The sequence below is a fragment of the Lissotriton vulgaris genome, chromosome 1_2 (assembly GCF_964263255.1).
Source record: "Lissotriton vulgaris chromosome 1_2, aLisVul1.2, whole genome shotgun sequence".
Taxonomy (NCBI): Eukaryota; Metazoa; Chordata; class Amphibia; order Caudata; family Salamandridae; genus Lissotriton; species Lissotriton vulgaris.
In genome coordinates, this window is record NC_141686.1 from 331,924,421 (window position 1) to 331,946,444 (window position 22,024).

Below are 22,024 nucleotides of genomic sequence, written 5' to 3' on the forward strand. Positions count from 1 at the left end.
CTTTCTTTCTACACTGGATCTAAAAGACGCTTACTTTCATATCCCAATTCACAAAGCCCACAGGAAATACCTAAGGTTTGTAGTGGAAGGACAACATTATCAATTCAAAGTCCTTCCGTTCGGGGTCACAACGGCACCAAGAGTGTTCACAAAATGTCTAGCTGTGGTGGCAGCACACCTAAGAAGACAACAAATACATGTCTTCCCCTACTTGGACAATTGGTTAATAAAGGCCAAGTCACAAGAAGAATGTCTTCACAACACACAGAAGACAATTCAATTGCTGCACCACCTAGGGTTTACGGTGAACTACAAAAAATCACACCTGCAACCAAACAAGATTCAGCAATACCTGGGGGCTACTATAGACACAGAAAGAGCAATAGCATACCCCAATCCGATCAGGATACAAACAATGGTCGGGTTAATACAAAGATTTCAACCACAACACTCACTACCAGCACGAGTGTTTATGCAACTGTTAGGCATGATGTCCTCCTGCATACTGCTAATACCACATGCCAGACTACAAATGCGTCCACTACAGGAGTGTCTAGCGACACAGTGGAATCAGGCTCAAGGTCAGATTACAGATCTGGTGTTGGTAGACGACCGTACGCATCGCTCTCTGAAGTGGTGGAACACAACAAACATTTCCAAAGGACGGTCTTTCCTAGAACCGATTCCACAAGTGATACTAACAGCGGACGCATCGCTCTCCGGATGGGAAGCGCATATGGACAAATACACGGTGCAGGGGAAGTGGAGTGTGCAGCAAAAGAAACTGCACATCAACTACTTGGAACTATTAGCGGTATTTCTAGCACTAAAAGCTTTCCAAATGCAAATAACGAACAAGGCAGTCCTGATCAGAACAGACAACATGACTGCAATGTATTATATTCAAAAACAGGGGGGACACACTCTCTCCAACTATCCAAACTAGCACAGACATTTGGAGATGGGCCGTTCCTCAAAAGATCTATCTGTTAGCAGAACACCTACCAGGAGTTCAAAATCAGATAGCAGACATCCTAAGCAGACAGTCAGAACAAGTACACGAATGGGAGCTGCACGACCAAATACTGCAGCCATTCTTCCAAAGATGGGGGCAACCAGAGATAGATCTGTTTGCCAATCATCAGAACGCAAAATGCCAAAACTTTGCATCCAGGTACCCACACCAACGGTCCCAGGGCAATGCACTATGGATAAATTGGTCCAACAGATTTGCTTACGCTTTCCCCCCTCTCCCGCTAATTTCGTTAGTGGTTCGGAAACTGCAGCAGCACTCAATGACAATGATACTAGTGGCACCCACGTGGGCAAGACAGCCGTGGTTCACCACGCTACTACAACTCTCACAGGTGCCACATCAAAAGTTAAGATTATTACCCATGCACCTTACACAGAACCATGGAGAAATAATGCACCCAGATCCCAAACAATTGAACCTAGCGATCTGGCTCCTGAGGTCATAGAGTTTGGATATTTAGATTTACCACCAGAATGTATGGAAATCATTAAACAAGCAAGACGACCTACCACCAGAGCATGCTATGCAGCAAAATGGAAGAGGTTTGCTGTACACTGTAACAGTAAGCACATCAACCCTCTGGACGCATCCACTAAACAGATCATTTGCTATTTACTACACTTGCAGCAATGTAACTTAGCATACACCTCTATCAGAGTTCATCTCGCAGCTATAGCGGCGTACCTACAAAACAGGCAACATCATTCCCTGTTTAAAGTACCAGCAATTAAAGCTTTCATGGAGGGACTCAAAAGAGTCATTCCACCAAGACGACCACCTTCCCCAGTCTGGAATCTCAACATAGTACTTACCAGACTAATGGGGCCACCATTTGAACCTATGCATAGGTGTGAAATACAATTCCTCACATGGAAGGTGGCCTTCCTCATAGCTATCACGTCACTTAGAAGAGTAAGTGAGTTGCAGGCTTTTACGATTCAAGAACCATTCATGCAGTTACACCAAAATAAAGTGGTTCTTACAACAAACCCAAAATTCCTACCAAAGGTAATTTCTGCATTCCACATCAATCAGTCAGTGGAATTACCAGTTTTCTTTCCAAAACCACAGACGGTAGCGGAAAGGGCCCTACATACATTGGATGTCAGAAGGGCAATATTGTACTATATAGAAAGAACACAAACTTTCAGAAAGACAAAACAGCTATTTGTTGCGTTTTCTCCTACACATAAGGGCAATCCCATCTCTAAAGCGGGCATTGCCAGATGGATTGTAAAATGTATTCAAATATGCTACTTAAAAGCAAATAGAACATTAACTGTTCCTCCTAGAGCTCACTCTACACGTAAACTAGGAGCATCTATGGCATTTTTGGGAAACATTCCACTAGATGACATATGCAAAGCAGCTACCTGGGTTACACCGCACACCTTCACAAAGCACTATTGTGTAGATGTGCACACAACACAACAAGCTAGAGTGGGACAAGCTGTATTAAAGACTTTATTTCAGACAGTTGCAACAGACACGGGCGACCACCGCTAGGGAGAGAACTGCTGTATAGTCTATTCATAATGTACCATCTTCAGCCCATATGCCTCGAACGGAATATGCTACTTACCAGTATGCATCTGTTCTTGGCATAGAGGGCTGCAGAGTGGTACATGCCCTCCCAGCCTCCTCGGAAACCTGTGTCTGTTCCAACATTATCTTATTTAGATACACTTACATGGGCGTTCCTATCTGTATTCTATCATACTACTCCATCTAACCCTACTATGGCAAAACAATCTAAGGATGGAGCCGATGCCCATGCGCACTACCAACCAAAGGAGGAGTCACCAAGATACAAAAGACTCTCCAAGAGAAAAACAAAGTGCAATCATCCGAGCCCAACACCAGATGGCGATCTATTCATAATGTACCACTCTGCAGCCCTCTATGCCAAGAACAGATGCATACTGGTAAGTAGCATATTCCTAATTGTGTTATTTTTAATGTATAGTGGGTTGTGCGTTATTGGGGAATAGGGTGGAAAGTAATTTAATGTTATTTAAGTAAATATTTATTTAATTTTATTGGTATTTAATATTCATATTTTTGTTAATTAATTATTAATGTTATTAAAATAAATATTTAATAAGTATGTTAATTTAACCCCTATGCTGTCCTACATTTTACACACTGTTGCACTCAATGGAGTGGGAATAGTAAGTTCTACCCATACGCTATCCAACACTTTCCCTACTGTTGCACTCACTGGAGTGGGAATAGTAATTTTTATCCCTACTCTATCCAGCACTTTCCCCACTGTTGCACTCACTGGAGTGGGAATAGTAATTTTTACCCCTACGCTATCCAACATTTTTTCTACTGTTGCACTGTCTGGAGTTGGAATAGTAATTTTATTCCCTCGGCTATCTAATATTCTTTTGATTATTTTAGTTAATGCAGTATCTAATTAATTGTAAAAATATTAAAAATTAATAAAAATATATATATATATAATATTATAAATGTATTTAATTTGCATTTATAATATTGTTTTATGTGTAGAGATATAATTGTAATTTATAAGATATTTTTTAAAATGTATATGTTATTAAAATAAACTATATTTTTAACAACAATATTTTTTACATCGATATTTTTTTTCGATATTTTTGTAACATAATGTAGTTTCGAGTCGATATTCTTGACTACGATATTTTTGCGTCGATATTTCTGTCTCTCGACATTCTGTCAGTGATTCATTTCAAATACAATTTGAGGTGCTTCTGCCCCATAGGTTTTATGCCAAAGTCTAATCAATGTAGCAAACATATGCTTAAAGGCATGTTGCTGGATAAAGCTTTCAAAACCTCGCATAACTTCCCAAACCTCCCCAACACCATAAATCGCATTACAAGCCCACCGTGCAGCCTGGTCAGCTATTACTTGTTTCTCTTCATTCCCTACCCCAGAACGCACTAACAGGCCTATTCGCTCCCTGTATTTAGTCCAATCTCTATCCTCAAACCTACGTACTGGTGTCTCAGCATTCAAAGGTGTCAGAGCAACAGAGGTAACAGGCACAATCGTTGTTAATGCTTGCAACTTCGGAGAAAAGAACAGAAGATACAGAAGTTGAAACAGTAGATGTCTTAGGGGTCACCGTTGTCAAATATGGCAAGGACAAAGATGGAGCGGGTGGCACCGTGGCCGCAGCCTTCAAAAGAACAGCCATAGACACAGGAGCAACCAGAACAGATGAAGCAGACTGTTTTGGTTGTAAAGCTACAGTGGAATAAATCCTCAGTGGGGCATAAGGATGCAGGGGTCGAGTATATAACAACTTCTCTACGAAAGCACTGTCTTCTTCTTTGGCCAAGTAAGACTTATCTATATGCAACCAAAATCTCCTATCTTCACATTCAAATCCGGACTCTTGTTTTTCTCTATCGTATTCCACAGCCTTCTGTGTCAACATTTGCATGTTTCCCTTCTGTGCTTCTCTTTCCATCTTTAACCATCTCCTTCTGCCTCCTTCTGCCAATTCCTGAGGGAGTCAAACATGGACTGTGTACTTTTCTTAAACAATTGCTCCTCTAAAAATATAATTTTTTGTTCATCAAAAGAACCCGTCAGAGGCCACTGCAACTCAGCTTTGTGCCGCTTATATTTCTGCCATAATGTACTAAACATAATAGAGCCAAGGCCATGTTTCACATACATATCAATATTAGTGCTGCCTTCAGGAGTCGCTGGCTGAGCTTCTTCCAATCGAGCATCCACAGAACAACAATGACAACACAAGTTCCAAACTTTGCTAAAACTAGGCATTTTTAAAAGGAAAACAAGTTTGTTATTTTTACCTTGTAAAGTAAATGCAAGTGCTATTTATCAAAACAGTCCTCAAACCGTAACAAACTCAAACCACCATGTTACCATATTCACAACGAACCAAAACAAACTCACCTGATATCAGTGGTACAAACAAACCTATTCTCCACTGCCGTCTGCCGACTCTTCAGATCAAACGGTCATATCCAAGGGTTTCGCCATTCTGGACTCCAGTCGGGATGGCCATTGGGCAAGGCACCGTCCGGCAGGACAGAAAATGCAGCTGCGAGCAAATAATACTCTTTGTGCAGGGATCCCTGAGCCGTCAGTCCAACCTGACGATGTCCTCGACCTTCCCCATGTCTGCGGAAAGGGGATGGATCAATCACCCGAAGGAGTCCCTGTTCGGTCACCAACTGAAGGAAGTGACCAATTAGGGTCACCCGGGTCACCAATGACCACCTCTCAGCCTTCCATACCAAATGAAGAATCGGTCAGACAGTAGAGAATACAAACCCATAACTGTTTATTAATATACACTCAGAGCGGAACCGAGTCACTAAGAGTGCTTCAGAGGGACTGAAATCAACAAGCATAGAGATACATTATGTACATTTCATAACTGAGCTAGAACACGACCACAGTGGAATTTTCCAGACAGGTGCCGTCAATCAGTGAAATACAAAAAAACAGTTTCAGCGCTTCTATCGCTCACAAAGTATCTCAATTCCAAGGTCGTTCCAGTTGGCCCATCCCCAGACTAGTGGGAGAGGGCCTCTATCTATCAAGAAAGGTATGTACCAATAGGAACAGTATACTCATTAGTGAAGCCAAACCGAACATTGCAGAAACAAAACATAACAGAGGCTTTTTCTCAGAAACAGCAAAGGATTAAAATGGCACCTGAATAGAAAAGGTTGCCGCGAATGCTAACTTACATTGGTAAATGCGCTAACATGAACATTTCTGTTCTAACAAGTAATTTGCTGTGATATGTGTACCTATGTGATCCCGAGTGTCGCGTGTGCAGCCATGTGCCCCTACAGTACTCTACTGTGATATGTGTGCCTATGTAATCCTGAATGTCGTGTGTGCAGCCATGTGCCCCGACAGTACTCTACTCTGATGTGTACCTATGTGACCTCGAGTGCCGTCTATCCAGCTGTGCTTTGGTCCATTAATTGCATAAAGTAGCTTCAAGGGGGCATAACGAGCCTGGCCGGTGGCACTTTCTTCGCACTTCTGGCCAATGATCTCCTTTACTTGTCGCGGATAGCTCTTTTCAAGTGATTGAAGCATAAACAAACAGTATCTTCCTGTGGAATAAGGTTTTTATCACATCCCCCTCGCTATACCTGGACTGCTGTTATTAGCCACACTGCGCCATGACCCACCTCCTGGTACAAAGCTACTCTCTCTGTATCTTGTAAACCATCCATCTAGTCATGGCCTGTGACATCTTGTCAGAGCTTTATCATTGTATCAGCTGGGCCCGTGACTTTTCACCCCTAGGACTAGTACCCCTGCTTGCTGTGTTCCCCCACACTAGACTTGGTTGGATCATGCTGACCTTCTACTGGCCTCAGGGTCAGATTGGGATCACAGATAGGCCCGGGCGCTCTAAAAAAGTGGCCCACATTCCCTGATCATACCTTTCGTCGATCACCATCTGTTTAGTCTACCTGGAATCTTGCCGTTTATTTTTAGTTATAGTTTTTTATAGTGTGAACTCAGCCCAAAGTCATTGGACCAATGTACATGAGCACCAGTTACATTACACAAGATCAAATTCATTTTCATTTTCGGTATAGAGATTAAGGGGCCTATTACGATGGCAGGTGGACTTTGTCTCCGCGCTACCGCACTGGAGCACGGGACCGACTGCCGAAATTGCGGAGGTCCCGCCATCCAAATTAGGATGCGCCCGCCACACTGGTGGGTGCATCCTCCACATTAACATTGCCGCAGGCGGTGCTGTAAGCAGCACCCGCCACAATGTTAATGCCCATGTTGTGCATTTCCATGCACAACGTGACAGGCACTGCACAGTGCCTGCCATCTTGTGCATAGCAATGATGGGGGTGCCATGGGTACCCCCCAGTGCAGCCACCCACCCCCCCAACAACCGGGGGCCCGCAATGGGCCCCCACTGAGATTTCCCGTATGCCTTTCCAAGGCGGAGTCTTGGCCGTGGAAAGGCATGCATCCTAATATGGATGGCGGTGCCTGCAAGGCTTCGGCACTATATTGAGTCCCTTTCCGCCCGGCCGGCAATTTGACTGGTGGAAAAGCAGCAGACAGTCTTCCTGTCCTCCGCGGCGCCCCCGCCATACTCAAATGGTGGGGTGAACGAGGGACATTTGGAGGGAAGATCGCCACCGTCGGCCCAGCAGTGATGATCCTCCCGATATCAATATGCGCCCCTAAGTAATTTGCCAAGAATCACAAGATGTTGAGCTGACGCCGGGACTCACACCTAGTTTGAATGTCTGCAACTCTGACCACAGCTCAATTTTATGCAACCTTCTCTTCTCCCCAACAAGTCCGACTAGACATTGGGGATGAGGTGACAGCACCTGACTGCTACGGAAGGTCCGTTGCCCATTATAACCTCAGGGGAGTTACCTGGCAAGGGAGGTGTCAAAAGCACATTGATGCTGCTCAAAGGGAGTGGGTTGGGGGGTAGATGAGAATGTCTCAATAAAACTTGCCTTCCCTGTGAGGCCTCTGCATACAACCCACCCTACCTGTATCCGCCATGGCCTAAACGTGATGGCCTTGTGGGGGATAACACTACTTCTGGAGGGGCAAGCGAGGCAGGGAGCCAAGGTGAGAATGCACCAAAGGTTAAAGGAACCCCTCGCCTCCAGCCTCAAAATTCAGCATGGTAGTGGGGTGCAATCTAGATATTGGTGCCACATTAAAGTAGCAGGGCGGGGACTGGGAAATATAGTCAGTCTCTTGGGTTGGTTTACAAAGGCCCCAAAGAACTGGCCCACACTTAACCCTTGGTCACCAGCCCTTCGACCCATGCTCGATTACTCACCTTCCCAACTCAAGCCCGGCTAGCCCTAAGCCCCCGGGACACGTATCTACCCTCTAGGATGCACCACATGTCCCCTACTGCTGGGTGTCAGCTCGTCCCATGCACCTCCCTACTGTGAACTGATGCATTGAAGTACTGAAAAAAACTGAGCACTCCTTACCGCTTATTACAGCCGGGTAAGGCTCCGTGGAAGGATTGCACGTGGTCCCTGCACCAGGGCGGGACTGATATTTGATGTGCAGATTAGAGTGTTTGGATTCGTGGTATCATGTTATTGTTACTTTGTGTTGTGCTATTGCTACTTTGTATCGTGTTATTGTATGTTATTGGTACCGTCTAGCATATTATTGCTACTTTGTATCATGTTGTTGGTACTTTGTGTTGCACTATTGTATCTAATGTCAGAAATGAACCACGTGGCAATAATCTGCCTCTTTTTTTGTGTTTCTAGGACCGGGATCTGAGACCGGAAGAGATTGAAGGTAAAGATAGTGTATCAAACTGGATTATTGTACACACATAAGACACAGACACGTTAATGCACACATAGCCTGTATGTGGAGGCCCACACTGCCATATAAAGGCACAAGAACACCTGCACACAACCTCTCTCACACACAACTACGTAAGAATACACACAAATATATGTATACGGTACATGGTTAGAGACACGCGTAAAGCATCCGGGCTGGGATTGGAAGCCGGGTTGTGGACAGCTAAGGCCTTGTGATTTAGGGCCTCGTGCAGATATTGTCGGACGAGTTACTCTATCTCAACGGTGACAGATATCGTGTCCAATGAAATACAAACCCCATTACATCCTATGGGGCGTATATTTCGACTGTATGGATATCCGGCACCGTTGTGATGGAGTAACCCGTCCGTCGAGATCTCAATCATGCCATGGGATACAATAGCATTTATATTTCAGAGGACGGGATATCCGGCACCGTTGTGATGGAGTAACCCGTCCGCAGAGATCTCAATCTGGCCCTCGGATACAATAGCATTTATATTTCAGAGGACGGGACATCCGGCACCATTGTGATGGAGTAACCCGTCCATCGAGATCTAAATGAGGCCCTAGGATACAATAGCATGTATATTTCAGAGGACGGGATATCTGGCACCGTTGTGATGGAGTAACCCATCCGCGGAGATCTCAATCTGGCCCTCGGATACAATAGCATTTATATTTCAGAGGACGGGATATCCGTCACCGTTGTGATGGAGTAACCCGTCCATCGAGATCTAAATGAGGCCCTAGGATACAATAGCATGTATATTTCAGAGGACGGGATATCTGGCACCGTTGTGATGGAGTAACCCATCCGCGGAGATCTCAATCAGGCCCAAAGTGTTCTTTAAAGAGACGAGTTTTCAACTCTTTCCTAAACTGGAGAGGCATCGGTGTGGTGCTGGTAGATGTTGTTTCAGATCTTGGGTGTAAAGGAGCTGTGGTCTTGTTGTATTCCCTCTTCTTGTACTCTGATGCTGTTATGGCTTTGAGTGTGCCATGATCCACCACGGATGCTGAGCTTGTCCTCAAAATACGCAGGGCCACTGGTCAAGAGTAGGCTTGTCCAGGACAGCACCGACCGCCCAAACGTGACTGCTCCGCCCCTGCTCTGGTCTGTTTGTCTTCCTACCGGCAGCAGACTGTTGGGGAGGCCTCCGGAAGGAGACTTCTTCTGCAGAAACAGCCCTAGCAGTTCTCCCTCAAGAGCAGGGACCGGGTCCACTGCTAAGGGACCATTAAAACTCTGCTGATGGATGCCAGGAATCTGGCTGGAATGGGAACCTCCCAATTAGGGTGTAAGCCTTGAAACATAGAATGTTATTGAAGGCTGTCTAGAACCCCGAGGCCTGATGACCGGTGCACAGTCAGTGAGAGGTCCTTGAAGCTTTTTTATGCTGCATTTTGACACATAGCTGTGAGTTCACCAGACCCAGCTCTGTCGCTGGTCTCAGATGATTCTGCTAATTTTTAGGTCTGGCTCTAGTCTGGAAAGACCTCATCCTGGCACTCATATTCATAACACAACCTACACATACAGAAAGTCCCTTTTGGTCAGCCATCTCCTACTTGTTGGAAGAAGCCCACTTCAGCCGTTGGCTTCTAGAGTTGTCCATCTCATGGCAGGGTTAGGCAGCCCATTGCGTTTCACGCATGCGTACATTTTGTTGGCAGCATTGCGTCAGTAGCAACAAGGAACAGTAGTTCCGGCTCCTCTGTTGATCGACGGGTTGAGCAGACCTAGAATGATCAAGGGAGGTGGGGTTACCATTTCTGTAGGTTTTGTTTACAGATGATGCAGACAGGCATAATTGTGACTGCTGTCGCCCTATTGGAGTGTTGGCTATAGATATATCTGTCACAGCTCATTGTATACATCTGAAAACCATGTTCTTGAATGCAGAACTATGAAGTTAGTAGGTTCCGTTTGAAGAGCAGTAATGGCTTACTATAAAGGCATGGAGACCGGCCCCACCTCAATGGACGGAAGGCAATTTAGCAACATTACAAGAAACCCACCTAATCCATTTGGGACACAATAAATTGATGAAATATTGGGGCAGCGGCATCCCCCTCCCTCACATGGCTCAACGGCCAGAGGGACAATGATGTGGAGGACGCCTGACGCTCTGTTCCATGTAGAAGAGAGCCTTATCTATCCACAGGGGGATATGCGTGGAGGGCCATCGCGTGGCGAAGAGAGGTGTGTTTAATGTCTACACTTTCCTTATAGATAATTCTGTTTTCATGGGTTGTTTATTCCAGCCCGCTACAGGGACTACGATGTGGGTAGGAAACCTTAAGATTATAGTAGGGTTACCACTGGACCTGCTAGCATAGTTATTAGGGGTTAGGGAGCTTTTCTTATGTTTTTGCTATTTCCTCTAAGGAGTTTGAATCTATTTCCTTGTGGTGATACATTTATGGATCTACTATCCTGCTTCCCTGATTATCACCAGCACAATCTATATAATCAATCAAGATCTACACAGGCTGCAAAATATGTTTTTTACCCCTTTGTGGGTTGTTCTTCCCTTCCTAGCCGTGAATTTCTAATATATACACCAGTCACCTATCACATATACTATTCAGTGCAGGGTGGTGCCAAAGCTACTGAGAGGAGTCGGCCTATCCTTGAACAATCTCAAAGGGTGCTCAACAGACGTCATCCTGCCCTATGCTTGACAAGTCTCTGAAGATCAGTCAGTGTTCATCGGAGGCTTTCATGGTACTACGAGGGTGCAAATGAGGCACCACAGACTGAGATGGGAGGGCTCCTGAACAAGGGTCTGGACTAGCTTCATGATGGCTTCGGGTGGTATGTAACATATGGCGTAAGACAGGGATGCTCTCAGTCACTTTTAACGCTGGTTCTGGTAATGGAACCCATGAAGAGGATAATGAAGCGCTCGTATGTGCATTTGCCTTGAGCTATTATACAGGTTAATAATATGATACAAATTTATGAACACCACTAACTTTGGGGCCTATTATGATTACGGGCGGATCGCCGGCCCGGCGGTGGTGATCCGCCCGCCAAATGACCCATTTATACCCGCGCCATAATAGTATGGCGAGGGGCACCACGGCAGACGGAAAGACCGTCCGCAGCTTTTCCACCACCGCCATGGAAAGGCGTGCGGGAAATTACCATGGGCGCTCATTGCGGGCTCCTGGGGGGTGGAAGGAGGGTGGGTGGTTGCACTGGGGGGTACCCATGTTACCCCTTATAATTCCCAAGCACAAGGTGGCAGGCACCGCACAGTGCCTGTCACATTGTGCATGGCAATGCACAACATGGGCTTTTGCAATGTGGTGGGTGCTGCTTACAGCATCCCCGCCACAATGTTAGAGTCGAGGATGCGCCCGACACACTGGCGGGTGCATCCTAACTTGCCTTGCGGCACCACCGCATCTTTGGCAGTCGGTCCCATGCTCCGTTGCGGTGGCGGCATCATAATAGGCCTCTAAATTAGAAACTCAATCAAGAAATGGTTCAAATTCCCAATGTCTCTTATGAAACAAATAGTCATTGGCAAACTCCCGGCTGCTGTATGTGTTGAATCTATGTTGATATCTGTGGACTATTAAAAAAAGATAGATTAAACATTGCAGTTATTATTGTTGGATAATACAACAATGTGCTGTCGCTGTAGAAGCTGAATCTGACGTGGGATAAGGGAGGCATGCAGCGACTTTATTTCTGAAAATCATAAGTGGTTCCCTGGTTTGCAGGTAGGGAACATGATTTGGTGATGACGGAAAAAGGATTTTTATAATAACTTTTATTCAATGAAAGTCTGTGCCACTATTTCAGGAACCATATTTAGAACTTCACCCCAACATGTCCATACAATGGACCCGGAATACAACAAGGCGACTAGAAGAGATCAGTGCCGAATGAGTAAGCCCCAACTGATGGTTTAGAAAACTAGTTTAAATACTATGAGCCAGATGTACAACCCTTTCGTTTAGTGCCTCACAATTTGCTACACATCGCGAGACGTAAATTGCAAGGCGCTAAATGAAATGTACAACAGTGTCTTTACACTGTTTTGTGATTCCCAATGGGGTCGCAAATTATGAGGCTCATTTATATTAATGAGCCTCTCGCCATTTGCGACCCCATTGAGAATAGCTGGCCCTCTGGCCTGCTGGGCTCAGCAGACCACCTTGTCTGGGACTGTTTTTCAATAAAGCAGCTTTTTTTTTTTTCAAATGCGTCCCGGGATGCATTTGAAAACAAAAAAATGAAATGTTTTAGTTTCATTTTTTAGGGGCAGGAAGTGGTCCCCGGGACCACTGCTTGCCCTTAAAAAATTATTTTGCATGCATTTTCAAAGGGGGAAAGGGCCCCATGGGGACCCCTTCTCCTTTTTAAGTGCATTACCACCTACTTGAAGTAGGTGGTAATTGCAAGTGTTTTTCGTCCGCAATTGCGGTCGCAAAACATTAGTACATTGCTTATAGACTCGCAATTTGGAAGGGAACGCCCCTTCCAAATAGCGAGTCGCAAAAGATATTTAGCGAGTGGCAAAAAAATAGTGACTCGCTAAATGGGCTATGTACCTGGCCCATTAAGTTTTTGCATGTGCAAACGGGTTCCCAACCGATTTGAACATGTAAAAACGGGTCCTACATCTGCTCTATATGTACTATTACCTAAGCCGTGATGACAATGGGCAAGAGCAGATATACAATACTGATAAAATATAAGGCTTCAATGCAGAGTGCGCAAACAATGCTTTAGGGATTGAAGACGTCAGGAGACATAACATTTGGGAGAAAATAGGGGATGAAGACTATCACAGAAATGAAAAAATATCAGGAGCAATGCTAAATTTAAATTAAAATATACATTTACGATATGCCTGCCCCCTGTATTTATTACACAAAATCAATCCCGAAAGCTCTAAGACATTATTTTTATACTTCTAATGTAAAGTACAAAAATGCAATTGTAAGTATAGCTATTGGATTGTAATTGAAGATATTACAATTTAAATAAAAGTTAAAGCTTTTTTATAAAGTTAAAATGTTTAAAAATATATACATCGAAAAAAAGGTAAACAACGTTTACCACAAATCTTTCTCCCCACACTGAATCACAACGCGGTCGTTACAACGACCGCGTTGTGATTCCGCATACCATTACTCTGCAAGTCGGAACAACGACTTGCAGAGGGGGAGGTGGGTGTTGGATTTAAAATCCAACACCTTCCCTATTGTCCGCACAGACTGGAGATGGAATAGTAAATTATACTATTCCAACATCCAGCGCCCCCCCTCTGCAAGTCGTTGTCAAGTCAAGTCAAGTCAGAGAATTTATATAGCGCACTACATACCCAGAGGGTCCCAAGGCGCTTAGAGAGGGGAGGAGGATTACTTGTCAAATATCCACGTTTTAAGTTGCTTTCTGAATGCTAGGTGGTTCTGGGTAAGGCGAAGGTAAGCGGGGAGTGAGTTCCATGTTTTAGCAGCCAGGTATGAGAAGGATCTGCCTCCCATGGTGGTCTTGTTGATGCGAGGTACAGTGGCGAGGGCTTGGCTGGAAGACCGTAGTTGGCGGGAGGGGGTGTAGAAGGACAGTCGTGAGTTGAGGCATTCTGGTCCGATGTCGTAGAGTGATTTGTGTGCGTGGGTTAGCAGTCGGAAAGTGATCCTCTTGTTGACGGGTAGCCAGTGGAGGTCTTTAAGGTGACCGGAGATGTGTTCGTTGCGTGGGATGTCTAATATGATCCTGGCTGAGGCGTTTTGGATTCGTTGGAGTTTCTTCTGGAGTTTAGCGGTAGTGCCTGCGTAGAGGGTGTTTCCGTAGTCCAGTCGGCTCGTGACTAGAGCATCGGTGACGGTTTACCTTGTTTCGGTGGGGATCCAGCGAAATGTTTTTCTAAGCATGCGAAGAATGTTGAAGCAGGAAGAGGATACGGCGCTGACTTGTCTATTCATTGAGAGTGAAGAGTCCAGGATGATGCCTAAGTTCCGTGCGTGGTCTGTCGGGATGGGTGCCTTTCCGAGGGCTTCCGGCCACCAGGAGTCGTCCCATGCAGAGGGGGATGTACCTAAGATGAGGACTTCTGTTTTGTCTGAGTTCAGTTTCAGACGGCTTTGTTTCATCCATTCGGCAACTTCTTTCATTCCTTCGTGTAGGTTAGTTTTGGCGGTGCTGGGGTCATTGGTGAGAGAAAGGATAAGTTGAGTGTCATCCGCGTAAGAGATGATGTTGAGGTTGTGTTGGCGGGCGATGGTCGCGAGGGGGCTCATGTATACGTTGAAGAGGGTGGGGCTGAGTGAGGATCCTTGTGGTACTCCACAGATGACTTCAGTGGCCTTGGACTTGAATGGTGGGAGGCGGACTTTCTGAGTTCTTCCGGTGAGGAACGAGGTGATCCATTCAAGTGCTTTTCCTTGGATTCCGATGTTATTGAGGCGTTGTAAAAGGGTGCTGTGGCAGACTGTGTCAAATGCTGCAGAGAGGTCGAGGAGGATGAGGGCGACTGTGTCTCCATTGTCCAGTAGAGTTCGAATGTCGTCTGTTGCTGCGATGAGGGCGGTCTCAGTGCTGTGTTTTGCTCGGAAGCCAGATTGTGAGGAGTCGAGGGATTTGTTGGCTTCGAGGAAGGTGGCGAGCTGGTTGTTGACAGCTTTCTCGATGACTTTGGTCGGGAATGGAAGGAGCGAGATGGGGCGGTAATTTTTGAGTTCGGTGGGGTCCGCTGTGGGTTTCTTCACAATGCGGTTGTTGTAACGACCGCGTTGTGATTCCCTGCAGGGAGAAATACAGCGGGATAGCATCATAAATTCGGAAAAAAAGATTAATTTACTAACTTTAACAATATAAAATACACAACTCTTTAGAGTAATTAATTAAAACACATTTTAGCATTCAACTATATATGAAGTTAAATTTATTTTAAACATAAAATGAATGCTCAAATTAAAATGTATAGTAATTATATGCTATTTTAAGGAATACAACTCCACTACATAAACCTATAATCAATAACCACTGAAAATTATACAATAATTTTTAAACCAATGTAAATCATATTTAAAAATATAGAATAAAAATGAATATTAATGAAATACTAAAAGATATATAGGAAATATTTAAAAAAGAGAAATAGAAAAAATAAAATTAATAGTATATTTTAAATATATATAATTTTGAATTATGTTTAAAAATATTGAAGAATAAACAAATATGTTGCAACCTACTGCAACCCAAAAGTATTAAAAAAAGAAACACAAAACAGTTCAAATGCACTATTATAACAAAAATCCTACAAAATGTGGATACAAATATCTGCAGTAGGGAGTTAACATTTACCATTCTAGCTTCAGTCTAACAAACATTGGGAAAAGTGCATACATTGGGGCAGACCAAGGGCAGAGTTACTATTCTAGCTCGGGTGTAACAAAGATTGAAGAAAATACAACTGTCAAGGCAATATATACCATTTAATCTCCAGCCTAACAAACATCGAGAAAAGATCATTCAGTGGAGTGTCAGAATTACTATTCTTACTCTTAAGTATACTTAAAGTAAAAAAAAATACAAACCTTAAAAATGAACAAATATATCAGAATTGCACAAAACAATTTTTATTCTGATGAACAATAGCTAAAAAATAAGTAATCTCACCTGTTGTGATAAAAACTTTTAATTTTCATTTAATTTACATTTCACAATTTTGTTAAAAGGCTGCCCACTCTTTCCCCAATGCACCACACATTCCAAAAAAACAAACATAATTTGTAAGTGTGAAACAGGCAGCATTAACTAATATACACTTTAAAAATAACAAAACCCTCCCAAACCAATACACACAACACTAGCCATCACAAATGCATACAATAGGATGTACAGAAACAAATGTTTTCTATTTTTCGCCTTGCAAGTGATGGATGGTTTGGTTGAAGAGCTTCATGCTGTGTAGTGTTTTCAGATCAGGGCACTGGTTGGTAATAGGAGTCATCCATGTATGAACTCGACCGCTGCCTGTCTCTAAAAGCGAATAATGAACCAATATTGGAAACATCTATTAAACCTTTATATTCGGTTACCTTTTCTCATCCAGACATGTAGAATTATTAAAAACAAGTACTGGTGATGGGGACAAGTGTTTCTGAAAAGTGATGCAGGGCTGACAGTGTGACATAAGTCCTGACTGCCATGATTTCTGACTCCCCTACAAAACATGCCTTGTTGGCTTGTGCTTGTCAGGCTTGCAGTGTCCTGGGAGTGTGCAGGAGGTGGGGGAGTGGGGGATTCTTATGCCCCTCCCTCTAAACTAAACTTTGACACATGACATCTCGTCTCTTTGACATCACACAATGGAAAAGGTCATCATTGTCACCTGTTAGGGGTCACTGTTCTGAGTGAGGTGTTCAAATGATCTTTATGAACTGAGCAGAAAGTAAAGCACACAGTTAGATTTAGTTTTGGACAATGACAGACAAAGCCAACAGATCTGGCTTTAAAGAGATGTCATATGCAGGCTTCTTTTCTGTATAGCTGTGCTTCCAAGAGTTACCACAGAAATATTAGTTGTTCCAATGCTTGTTTCATACTGATGCCAAACATGCACACACCTGCGCAAGCAGCCAGACCTGTGCATTCTTCTGCCTGCCGGGACTTTAGCCTCCCTTCTTCCACCACAGATAGGAGCCCAGGGTTCCCTAAAGTTCTAGCATAGAGTGGTTCTGGTGGCAGAAGAGGCGGGGCTACAAGTGAGAAGCGGGAGTCTTAGCATGGGACTGCTATGTACCCCGTCTGCCAGCCGCATCCATCCGCCCTGACGCTCTCTCCTCTCTCACCTTTTCCCAGAGCTGAAAGAAGCCTTCAAGGAGTTCGACAGGGACCGCGATGGCTACATCAGCTACAAGGACCTGGGAGAATGTATGCGGACCATGGGGTACATGCCCACGGAGATGGAGCTGATCGAGCTGTCGCAAAGGATACGTAAGTACCTCATGGCTACCAACCGGCTGCTATAGGCTAACTAATGTGACACGGCTGGGGGTTGGGGAATCGCTTCTACTGAAACAGCCTGTGCCATAGAGGGTATAACAGAGATGAAATGCCTTCTAAAGTACCAGAGCAAAATGGCTCATACTTGCCTCCTCTTGAACATGTCACTGTACTGCCTGTTTGTAGTCTGCTCACTGTGAACATACTGAGTAAGAAGTATTAACACAGGCAAGAAGTTGGGAAACTGGGTAAGAAAATCACACAAGAGTCTCAGAGTCAACAAGACCAAATGGAAAACGAAGGCGTGGGAAATCCATAGAAGGAAGACATTTCAACATCACCATTCAGTCCTTTTGGCTGAAAGCTGGGATTTTTTTTACCAAGAAGGACTCACTTTGTATCGGTCATTAATTGTTGTCTCTGTCGGGTTTTTAAGATATTTTTCACAACCTATCATCAAACTTGACTGATATTGAGACCATATTCCAGAAAATATCTTTATTTGACCAACACATGGTTTTCTCACAATAATTTCAAGAGGAAAGTGACAATCCAAGTGTCACATTTGAAAGTGTCTTGAACTCCACACAGCTGGGGCAATAGATAGTTCCTCCTCCTAAATTACCTCCTTTTAGTTCAGATTCTTTGCCACTCAAGTTGCACAGATTTGTAAAAATTAGTGTTGGGTACAGGTGCAATTGATTATTTGTCTGCTAGTGTCATAAAAAACCTGAAGAAGGGCTTAAATGTAGTATGAGTCATAATTTGACATGACTAACACCATGAGCCATGTGTACAAGGAAGTGGTGATGCATTTCTTTAGCCTCCTGGGCTTAACGACACCCTCCCCCACTTCCGAAACGCAAGGCTGCATCATAATTAAAGGAATGTGATGCAGCCTTGCGGTTCCCCCTGCAATGGCGCTAAGTTTAACAACTTAGCGCCAACGCAGGCACCTTTACATCAGAGTGCAAGGATGTCTGTGTGCAGGGGAGGTTTGTTTATGTGCTGGAAGGCATCCCTTCCTGCACATAAACTATCCTAAAATGCCATTTTGTCACTTTCATGTGTGCGGCTTTATGCAGCACACATGAAAGTGACAAAATGGATTTTTTTTAAAGATTTGTTTATGTACAGGAAGGGACACCTTATTGTACTTAAAAAACAATGGTGTTTTGCTTTTTTCCATGTGTGCTGCACAATCAGCACAAATGAAAAAGCAAAAAAGAAGAGAAAAAAATGCATTTCTCCTCGGTTTGCCACCTTAAGACCAGGATTTTCCAGGTCTTAATTTTGACGCTGCCACCAATGTACGCCATCCTTGTACATAGGAGGCAGATTTAAATACAATGGGTGTTGTGGTGGTTAGCCCACCACAACACCCACGGCCCGCCCCTTTCGCGCTCAGCATAGCTTGAAAGGGTGCCTTATGTACAAGGCTGTGTTAAGCCACGTTAAGTGGCTTAATGCTGCCTTGTACATAAGGGCACCCCCTATTGCCACAGGAACGTCCCAAAAAGGGATGTTCCTGTGGCAATAGGGGCTTGTAGATATGCCCCTCTGCATGAAAATGAAGGAGTTTCTTTACTTTTGATGATGGTGAAATTATGAATAAAAAGTTTATTTGAAAATTTGAAAAAAGTAATTGAGCAAACATTGTTTCAATAAAAAAATTCTTGAAGTCTGGGTCACATATGAGAGCCTGACACAGTGTTCTTTTAAACTTTTTTGTAGTGATTGCAAAGATAGAAAGCAGCTGGAATGTATTTTCCTCCATGGACACCAGGATAGAATGGCCCATCACTGTTTGCATTGTGTACCCACAATTGGCCTTTGGGATACAAAAGGCATTAATAAATAATTAGTATACCAATGTGGTAGGACAAATTCCAAAAAAGAGAGCGTGGAAAGGATATACTAAATAGACATTTGTGTACTGAATGCTAGTCAGAAGCTGTTTAATAACACCCGACTACCGTCCTGCACTAGTGACTATGAGACTGACCTGTGTGGTGGCTGGTACCTGAACCCTACAAAGAGTAATACCATCCCAGTTGACGCTGGGACTAGCCTCTACTAAGGTTACTGGATGATCCTATGGAGGCTGGTACCTGAACCCTACAAAGAGTAATAACGAGCCCAGTTGAGGCTGAGACTAACCTCTACTAAGATTACTAGAGTATCCTATGGAGGTTGGTACCTGAACCCTACAAGGAGTAATAACCAGCCCAGTTGAGGCTGAGACTCACCTCTACTGAGGTTAATGGGTTATCCTATGGAGGCTGGTACCTGAACCCTACAAAGAGTAATAACCAGCCCATTTGAGGCTAAGACTAACCTCTACTAAGATTACTAGAGTATCCTATGGAGGATGGTACCTGAACACTACCAAGAGTAATAATCAGCCCAGTTGAGGCTGGGACTAGCCTCTACTAAGGTTACTGGATGATCCTATGGAGGCTGGTACCTGAACCCTACAAGGAGTAATAACCATCCCAGTTGAGGCTGAGACTAACGTCTACTAAGATTACTAGAGTATCCTATGGAGGTTGGTACCTGAACCCTACAAGGAGTAATAACCAGCCCAGTTGAGGCTGAGACTAACGTCTACTAAGATTACTAGAGTATCCTATGGAGGTTGGTACCTGAACCCTACAAGGAGTAATAACCAGCCCAGTTGAGGTTGGGACTAACCTCTGCTGAGGCTGCTATACGGTCCTACTGAGACGGGTACTGACACCAATGGTGGATGGAAGCTGACCCCTGGCAGGCTGGTAAATTCCCACTACCATGATTTGTGACCAAGGTAGAAGGAGACGAGGGCTTGATGTCATGGTAAATGAGACCTATAATTAAAATAAATCTGTTTTCTTCTTGTATATTTTAAATGTTTGAAAGGCACAACTATCATATATAAACTTCAATGCAGCTCAACACAAGATATTTGATGTTCTCATCTTTGTTCTCGACAGCGGGCGGGAAGGTGGATTTTGATGATTTTGTGGAGCTCATGGGCCCCAAGATGCTGGCAGAGACGGCGGACATGATTGGTGTCAAGGAGCTGCGTGATGCCTTCCGAGAGGTAAGAGAGCTGCCAGGATAGGTGGAGACATGCCATCAAGGTATGGGGACCTGCTGGCCAAGGTCTCATAAGGTATATGGAGACCTTCAGAAGATCAGAGTGTTTGTCTTTTGTCTGCAGAGACAGGAAAGGAAAGAATGTGGGGAGAGCAGTGGCCAGGAGAAAGAGTAAGAACCATTATTAAACAGAATCTGGTGGAGAAGGAGGTGAATTCTTACAATGCTGTTTTACATTGACAGTGGGGCAGTCAGTGAGGGGGGAGCAAGCAACACAGAGAGGGGAGCATAGAGGTTGAGGAGGGAAGCCATAATGAGGAAGAGACAAAAAACACATGAATGCTCATGGATTGTTAGAAGAAAAAGAATATAGTAGTTCCATCAGTGCTACCAGTAGAAGGACTCCTCATCCAACCAGAAAGCAATAAAAAATACATACCCCAGATTCAGGCCAAACAAAGAACAGAGAGGAAAGCCATTGAATAAGAAGCAGGGAAAACAAAGCCATCCAATCATGAACACATCACCCTATATGTATATATTTGAAAATATTAGAGACACTATGGGAGTCCTACAGCAATCCCGCGTGGACTTCTCTGGGTGAAGCTTGAGCGGTCTTGTGGTACTGTGGAGGTGACACTCGGTTGCGTTGGAGAACCCACAGAATGTGTGCAAGAGGCTTTCTCTTTTAAGTCACAACCTACTTTGAAACATGGCTCTACAACCCGCATCACGTGTGCTCAGCTTTTACCTTGTTTAACATAGAGTGCTACATGCTTCCCAGTCTTCAAGGGTTTGTAAATAATGTATTGTTCAAGTTTTAACTCGCACACCCACACTTGCCTCCAAAGCTTACGCTATTTCTATTCTATGAACCCACATGTGTACACAATAACTAAGTAACTCTATGCTGTATTTGAATATAGGCCCTTCACTACCAGCTTTCCTTTTTTTAATGAAGTACAAGGCCTGTTTTAAGATCTTATTACCATACCTAACTATAATGTCCCTTTCACATTTGATTTTTCTGTGAATTTCTGTGGCCGTTTCTTCATATTCTAGTTTGGGCTGCTGCCCATGTCCCTCGAGGCAGCCTGCACCCACCCCCTCACCCCCTTTACAGTTAAGTAAAACAAGGAGGTATAACCTAGGAGCAAACAATAAAATATAACAAGGAAACATTTGTAGTGGTAAGAGGGAAGGGGTAACTGAAGAGAGGCCAAGACAAATGAACAAAAACAGGGGAGAACGCCAAAAGAAATTTACAGCAGTGTAGTTAGAGCTGACACAATAAACGAGAGACTAAGGAGAGTAAAGGCAGGAGCAAACAATAAGAAGAACATAGGGAAAGTGAAAGGTCAGCAGCTTAGAAGAAAGATGACTGACACAGGAGATCAAAGGATAGCAGGATCACGAGAATTATGGACTCCAGTATTTATTGAAGCCAAGGTAGGAGGGGTTGTAGCGAAGGTCCCTTGGAAGGGCATTCTAGATGCTCGCGCATTTCCTGAGAAGGAACGAGTCTGGGTAGATTTTTTTTTGTAGCGGGGGAACGAGGAGAAGAGCATTGGAGCTTCTCGTCAGTCTGGC

General features: G+C 44.1%; 1 protein-coding gene across 2 annotated transcripts in view; it reads left to right on the plus strand.

The window, feature by feature from the left end:
• Positions 1-22,024, plus strand: part of LOC147736668 (calcium-binding protein 1-like) — a 383,783-nt gene that overhangs the window by 338,907 nt on the left and 22,852 nt on the right. For both annotated transcript variants that reach the window (XM_086953803.1, XM_086953804.1), the window contains 3 exons: positions 8,317-8,347; positions 17,213-17,347; positions 20,329-20,438. In XM_086953803.1, coding sequence (XP_086809929.1) covers positions 8,317-8,347; positions 17,213-17,347; positions 20,329-20,438 — 276 coding nt within the window. The remainder of the gene's footprint in view (positions 1-8,316; positions 8,348-17,212; positions 17,348-20,328; positions 20,439-22,024) is intronic.